The sequence below is a fragment of the Garra rufa genome, chromosome 22 (genome assembly GCF_049309525.1).
Source record: "Garra rufa chromosome 22, GarRuf1.0, whole genome shotgun sequence".
Taxonomy (NCBI): domain Eukaryota; kingdom Metazoa; phylum Chordata; class Actinopteri; order Cypriniformes; family Cyprinidae; genus Garra; species Garra rufa.
Window position 1 is genome coordinate 6163859 of NC_133382.1, and position 8517 is coordinate 6172375.

At 33.6% G+C, this 8517-nt stretch overlaps 1 protein-coding gene across 1 annotated transcript; it reads right to left on the minus strand.

Moving 5' to 3' along the window:
• Positions 1–149: 149 nt before the first annotated feature.
• Positions 150–6591, minus strand: LOC141298169 (serine protease 33). The gene is made up of 7 exons (XM_073828681.1): positions 6370–6591; positions 6226–6249; positions 6016–6101; positions 4101–4180; positions 3720–3991; positions 1064–1224; positions 150–960 (listed from the first exon to the last, which is right to left on the minus strand). The coding sequence occupies exons 1-7, from the start codon at positions 6413–6415 to the stop codon at positions 703–705; spliced, it is 927 nt and encodes a 308-aa protein (XP_073684782.1). The 5' UTR covers positions 6416–6591; the 3' UTR covers positions 150–702.
• Positions 6592–8517: the final 1926 nt, after the last annotated feature.

The following is an 8517-nucleotide window of genomic DNA, read 5'->3' on the forward strand; positions in this document are numbered from 1 at the left end:
CAATTGAATTTGAAAATGAGCAGGAACTTGTCTGACAGCTGCTATGACAGAATTGGTCAGTAATCTTTTTAAGGCGGGTCAATTCCCCGGTGGTCACCTCTACTTTAAATATCTTTTATATAAATATAAAGAAATATCAATTACAAAAATCACTTTATTACAAAGTTTATTTACAGCGCTTTAAAAGAAAATCACCAAGAAATACAAATATACAACTGGCTGGCTCTAGAAAAAGCATACAATCTTTAACATCATAAACATCTAATTGCACTTGTGAATTTAAAACTTTTACATGTCCTGACATAAAGGTAAACAATTTGTTGTGCAAAAGGCTGGATCAAATAAGTGTCCATCAATATTTTAGTATGCATCATGATTTCAAATCTCACATTTGATCAGCTGCCTGTGAAAACCCATGTGTTACTTGCAGTTTAATAATCTGAAAAGTTAAATCATTACAGTTTCAGACAGTTAAAAGATTATATTAACAATCAAGTGAACAGGTAAAAGCATACTTTTATATTTTTATCTCAAATCATTGAGTGTGTATTTTGTGTATTATAAACCACACAGGAGACTACATAATATGAAGTTGTTTAAAAAACTGATTTAAAAGCTACTTAATGGCATTAAAATCCCTTTACACGCAGGACGGTATTTTGGGGCAGGAGGCTTTTGGCTTGTGCAAGGATCAGCGTGTGTTTATCTCAGCAGCTGCACCAATACCAATAGTACCAGAGTCCTGATGAGCAGCATGATCCGGTCAGCCCAGAAGTGACTTGATGCGCTCTTGAGCTGGACTTCTGCAACATGGTTTTGGATGAAGTTAGTGAAGCTGGATACTTTGGCATAGACTCCTGGTCGGTTTGCTTTAGCACAGCCAAGACCGAAGCTCACAATTCCAGCTTGCACCCAACTTCCGTCACTGACCTGACACACCAGAGGGCCGCCAGAGTCGCCCTGAAAAAGCACACATGCAGAAATAAATGAGAAGAGTCTAAGCAATGCACAAATAAGTTATTGGTATTTTTATTAAAAAAAATCCATGCAATGCTCTTCTCACCTGGCAGGAGTCTTTGCCCCCTTCTTGGAAGCCAGCACACATCATGTCATGGCGAATGTCAATGTTCTCTGTGGGGTTTATCAGATACATATCCTGACAAGTCTGGGAGTCAATGATTGGCAGTTGGACTTCCTGCAACACCCCAACGCCCTGCAGAGCAACTGAACAAGACAGATACAACAAGATTATTGCTTTTGTCTTTGCACACACTGAAGGAACGAGAATTTCTTTATTCATTGTCTGTCGCAATCACCAATTCTTTAGTGCTTTTAGTTGAATCTTTTATGATCACCAATGCTGCATTGTTTGAATTGATCAAATTTGCATTATCAAAAATACAGTAAAAACTATTTAAAATGAAAGTTTACAATTGCAATATATTTTAAAATGTAATTTATTTCTGGGACAGAAAAGCTGAATTTTCAGCAGTCATTACTCCAGTCTTAAATGTCACATGATCCAATAATCAATAATCGAAAAATCAAATAATGCTTAATTCTTAATAAGAATAAGAAAGCTTCTTATTAGGGTCGAAAACATATTTTTCTGCTTAATAATTTAAGTGGAAACCATGATCATGTTTCTTTTTTTCTGCTGGATTCTTTGATGAATAGAAAGTTCAAATGAAGAGCATTTCTTTGAAACTGAAATCTTTTGTAATATAATAAATGTCTTCACTGTCACTTTTAATAAATTTAATGCATAAAAGTATTAATTTTAATCAATTTATTGTAATTTATTTACACTTCACTTTTGAAAGTGTGTCCACAAAAAAAAAAAAAAAAATGAAGCAGCACAATTTTTAACTTCGATAAGAATAAATGTTTCCTGAGCAGCAAATTAGCATAATTAGAATTATTTCTGATTAAATTTCCATATTGGATATTTAATTGTGCATAATATTTCCTCTATTTTTACATTTAGACCACCTTTGCTGTCATCTAACATGTATATATTTCAAGTGATCAAATGTAAAACAAGCCACACCCTTTTTTGATTGTTTCACACTAAATAAAAAAGCATCTTTAATTGTACTTATTTAAATACGTTTGCTGTCATCTGACACACTCAATATTTAAAAACACTAATAAATGCCATCTAATTTCCATTATTTATTTTCTACATTTTACATTTAAAGGGATAGTAAAAACCACCAACACATAACAATGAAAATTCTGTCATTAATTATTACCATCATGTCGTTTCAAACCCCTATGACCTTCGTTCACCTTCGAAATACAAATTAAGATATTTTTGATGAAAATTCCAAGAGCTTTCTGACCCTCAATAGACAGCAACACAACTGAAATGTTCCCAGGCCTAGAAAAATAGCAAATGCATCAATAAAATCATAACATAGTCTATGTGACGTGGTTCCACCATAATTTTACAAAACTACGAGAATACTTTGTGTTCACAAAGAAAACTAAAAGAACAACTTTATTCAACAATTGTTTTCTTCCTCATCCCATCTGCTATGGCAGAGAAGAATTGTTGAATAAAGTTGTTATTTTTGTTTTCTTTGTGCACACGGAATATTCTGGTAGCTTCGTCAATTTACGGTTGAACCCCAGTCCTTGCTACTTTTCTGACCTGGGACCTGGGCACGAAATACATCAGCATATCCTCATAAACACAGCGTTTTTTGTCTTGAGTGAACGACAACAGGTGAGAAAGAAAACACATGTGTAACAGTATTTATCTGGGTTCGGTGTTAAAAAGACAGCCGTCTAATAAACAAGCTGTCTGTCATTAATGTTAATCAAAGAACAAAAGAAAGTCATTAACTGACTGAATATCTTTTCGTTAATCGAAATGAAACGATTATTGCGCCCCATTCCGTCCCCTTTCCATTGGCGTGCTTCCGCTTCTCCATAAAAGCCTAATTTCAAATGCAAATCAGCAAAATCATGTAATGTGACTTTCATGAAACGGGACGTGATTGATTTATCAATGTTTCTTTGATGTTGTGTTTTTAAAAGCAAGAAAGAGAACTTGCGCTCAGAGACAAAGCAGAACACAGACAATTAAAGTTATCTTTTAGCTCAAGGTGTGCACATTTTTTAAACAGTTGAGAATGAAAAAATGTGTGTAACAGTACATTGGATCCATGTGCCTCTTAAAGCAGCAACAAATTATATTCCTTATATTCCTTTATAACAAAGCATGTGTAATACTTACAGTGAAGATGCGGTTTTATTTTACATTTAAATAATTATATTCAATGTCTGCTGTAGGCTGTGGGGTACTTTTTGGTAAAACCATAGGCAAAAGATAGAATAAATATGTTTGACATGTAAAAAATTTGACTTTTTAATGGTCTTTTAGTTTTTATTGGAATCGAATTTAGGAATCAATAAGAATCGGAATCTCTAAGCAGAATCGGAACCGGAACTGGAATCGATAAAATTCAAATGATACCCAAACCCTATTTTTGAGTGAACTATTCCTTTACTGTTGTGATACTAAATTTAAAAGAAAATTAGGGGTGTTACATTTATTATTTATACAAAATAATATTGAATTTAATATCAGCTGTAACTTAGAGGTTCTATTTCATGTTGAAATCGAATGACATTTCTTAGTTAAACACTTTTAACATCACAACCTGCTCATGGACGAAATTTCAGACGGGTTTCATTTAGCTCTCACTCACCTCCATTTCTGATGTCACCCCATCCGGTGATCATGCACCTCATGTCGCTATTAAACTCCACATTGGCATATGGCAAGCAGACAGGCTGAATGCGGTCGGACCACCTAACAGGTGTGGCCAGCTGCACTAGAGCGATATCCTGTCCAAGCTGAGGGTCCGTGTAACCCAGAGGAACCACCACGCGGCTGATCCTATGGCTGGTCTCGTCTGGGTTCCAGCCGTTCAGCTGCTGCCGGCCCGCGTAAATTATGTAGTGGTAGATGTCATTAGGACTGGACAGAGGGAAAAAAATAAACAAAAAAAATCAAGATGTTATATAGAGGGAAGAAAAATAAACAAACAAGAATGATATGGGTGTTAAAAAAAAGGTGTAAAACCTACTTGGGAAAGCAATGTGCAGCAGACAGCACCCAGTTCTCTGAGATGATAGTTCCTCCACACACATGACCTTCTTTTTCAGTCTAAACACACATCAGCCAGAGATCAAGAGGAAATTGATAAGAAAACAGATTTGACAGACAATTCAGAATGTATCCTAAACCTTGACATTAAACTAATTAAAGTTTACTGATATCTTGATTCAGTCAACTTTGTAAACGTTGGTTGTTTATATTAAAAAATAAAGGAAAGGAGAAATGTAAAATAAAAAAATAATACCAAGAAAAAAAATAATAATAATTTTTTATTATAAATATATATATATATATAAATGTGGAAAAACTAAAATAGCTCTTTAATCATTTATATCTTAAATACTTTAACAAATGTATTGATTTCATTTTAAAGGTGTAATTTCCTGTTATGTATAAAGGGGTCAATACATTTTAGTCTTTTTTTTTTTTGCTTGCCCAAAAATGTACATTTTCTGAAAATGTGTCAACCCACGGGCCATTCAAGATGTAGATCGGTTTGTTTGTTCATCGGAACAGATTTGGGAAATTTTTCACATGATATCACTTGTACATTACATCACTTGTATCAATTAACATCTTGTGAAGTGAAAAGCTGCATATTTGTATAAAGGTGTTTTAACTTTAACCCATTCCTTCTGACAACAATCATAATAACGCTTCCTCCAGTCAAAAACCACCAACACAGAAGTGTTAGAACAGTTCTAAACATTTTATTTCACTTGTAAATGGTGCTTGAGTTGTGTCTATTGCTCTTCTGGTTCAGATGAGACAACTTTTTTACTAGAGAAAAAATTATTATGGATACAGGACTTAAAAGTAAAAAAATAAAACATTTTCATGATAGACTTACTTCTTACAAACACAGCTTTTCACTTTCCAAGTCACTAATTGATGGATTGGATTTGTGTGGATTAATTGTATGAAGTAATAGCTAGTAGTAAACATTTTAATCCCAGCATCTAAGGCTTTCTTCAAAAACTGAGTTACAAATACAACATAAATAAAAACCAAATAAAACAAAAATACAGCAATTAAGATTATACATGATTTATATTTACATATGATAAAACCTTTTCTAGTAAAATCATACAAAACAAGTGCTTAAACAAGGATTACTTGTGCTTTACGTGATCTTTTTATATGCTTTTCGGATTTTCACTCTTGACGGCACCCATTCACTGCACCAGGGGCATTGCTAGACGTGCCCCAGTAAAAATCTGCTGTGCCCCAGTAAAATCTCAAATTTGAGTTATAATTTACTTTCATAATTCCAAAATAAAGACATTAAACTATATGCAACAACTGAATTAACGTTTTTAAAAGCAACGCAGTTTAACCAAAGTCTATACACGCAGATATCCATGCCGTTAATTGTGTTGTAAATGCAACTGGCTTTCAAAAAAGAAAAGTGATATGAGTAATGGGGCCCCAGTAGAGCTTTAGGTCTAGCAGCTCCCCTGCACTGCACAAAATCCAATGGTCAGCAAGTGATGTAATGCTAAATTTCTGCAAATTTCAGTGAACTATTTCTTTAAGTAACAGTTTTGTTTTTGTAACTCTTTGTATAGATTAAATCCTGAAAGTGGAAGTGACACTTTTTATAAAAAAGGGGTAGGTAAAATAAGGTTAATAAGGCTTTAGCCTACACCTTTTTGATTAATACGTAATATTATGAATAATTACTACGGATTATATGAAGAATAAAATAAATAAAAAATTTAATGATGATTCCATTCACGGCATACATTTGATCAGGTTATGGTTTAAACTAAGATTTCTGTGTTGTTCGACTGAGCTTCATGAATGTATTCCAGGTAACTGAAACCTGTGAACTCTGACTCAGTTTTTCAAAACTTTAGATTCATAATGGCTGCCATTCTTACCTGGATATCCACCTGCCACGGCCAAGCGCCTTCTGACGCAGAGGAACCTCCAACTATTCTGTTAGACATTTGTGGCCGACCACATTCTGAGAGAAACACATTGATAATATATAATCAATTTAAATTTATAAACTGATATAATAATGTTTCAAGTATTCATTGTCTGACAGACAAACACAAACCTTGTGCAAATTAGGTCAATTTTCTTACCTTGAGCCTCGCCCATCCATAACCCTGCATGGCGCCCAACATAAAACAAAACAATGAAGTTACAATCCAACATTATTTGTTACTTTGTTAACAAATTCTTTTTCTTCTAAAAATATAGTTTAATAGCTAAAGATATCCACCTACCAATCAATATGACGAAGGCAGTCCGAATACCTGAGGTGTGCCGCATCCTATTAAAATACCTTTGTTCCGGAGTCTTCAGAAAACATAAACTTTGTTTATAATTTGGCTGGGATGAACGCAAATCCTGAAAATGATTGTTTCTGGAAATAATCACTTCCTTGTTCGACGAAGAAAGGAGAACACAGTGAAGCTCGAGACTTCGGAAGTTTCGCTAATGAAAAAACAACCACTGAGATCTTTTTTTTTTAAACGACCTGTCTACCTATCCTACAATGACCAATCAGGAGCGTTCGTCCCGCCCTCCGTGACTACAAGCCCCGCCCACCTATTCACACTCTAGCAGTTTTGGTTTCTCTGGTTTGTTTCGGGGAATTTGACCGGGAATGTGGCAGAGCAAGGTTTTTGCAGTGAGCTAAAGAATGCAGGTTTCAAAATATACAGCCCAGTATAAGTCAATCATTTATGTCATTTAAACAGCATAGTAAGGCTTCAACTTGTAGTGGCTTTGTTGAAAAATAGTTGATTTGATTGTTTCCCGTGAAAAAGCTGCTTAATTACTTCAGTTTTAAATTGTGTGGCATATGTCATTTAATACTACTGTGTGGGTTGCAGGGACTTTTGTAAACAAGTTTTAACAATCAGTCTCTTTTTGCATGCACAAGACTGAGAAACAGGCATAACAGGTTTAGTAGAGGCCCACACGTAATGACTGGGAAGTTATAAACAAAGAGTTGCATTTATTTTGTGGTCATTATTTTGTTTGGCCACATGCTGAAGTGTTAAAATCAATCACTCTATAATAACCGGTGTAATCATAAGTTATTGCATCTGTCATGTCATGCTTGCATGGATTGCTGGTGTAACATCTCCTTGGAAGAGATCTGGACTCTGGAATGTATATAATAACTATAATAACACTGGCATCATTATCATCATCACCATTATTTTCGAGTAATTAATGATTTTTGTAACATTAACTGAGGCAATAAAGTACATAAACTGTACTTCAAAAACATAATGTAACATGAACTCAAAACTTCATTATTTTTAAAACAGCTTTTATTGAAACCAAGTTGCCAAAATGACCCCTTTCTACTTTTATTATGAAATAGAGATAATAAATCAGGATCAGGCTTCCTGCTGGACCTTTAATCGACATGTAGAATAATTATTTCATTTGCAAAGTTCATATTATTTCATATCCAAAGTTGTTATCCTAGCAGTGGACATTTATATTGACCCTTAAAGTAAAGTATTTAAACCAGAAGGTCAAAAACAGCGTACAAAATATAACATTTTATGTCTGCCTGACTTTTTTATAGAATCAGAATTAGATATTCCCGAAAGAAGCATAATAAAAAAATAATAAACAGCAGTAAAACAAATGTACAGAAAATGTTTGCAATGAAATTTAGCTATTTTACACGCACACAAAAAGAACTTTGTTAAAGGGACGGTTTAACCAAAAATAAAAATGTTATCCATTTGCTAATATGTCCTTTCAAACCTGTCTGAATTTCTTTCTTCTGTTAAACAACAATATATGTATTATGTACCAAATTTACATACTGATGAGCGATAGAAAAAATGTAATAACATCATCAATATTATCTTCGTAATTATTTATTTTTATTTATTTATATATTTTTGTAACATTATGGAATTACAGTGCTTTCTTAGTAGACTGGATAATGGCTCATGAAATTGGAGTATTAAAGTAAATAAACTGTACTTTAAAAAATATAATGTACGTTGAAGTGACCTCAAGGCTTCCTTGTTAGTGTAAAAACAACTTCACTGAAACCAAGCTGCCGAAATGACCCACTTTCTACTTGTATTATAAAATAGAGATAATAAATCAGGACATGACTTCCTGCTGTACATGTAATAAACTGTAGCATCATAAAACAAATGTAATCATGTGTTCCACAAGAATAATACAGTAGCAGTCATAATAGTGGATGTTTACACTGATGTCTTAAAAAAGACGTGAAACATAAAGTGGAGTGTTTAAACCAGAGGGCCATAAACAGAGTAGAAAAGATATCTAGAAAATATTATAACTGCAGTTGATGTAATTGTTTAACAACATTATAAGTGGACATCAGAAAACATTTAGAAATTTTATAAAATGCAATTCATGATCTC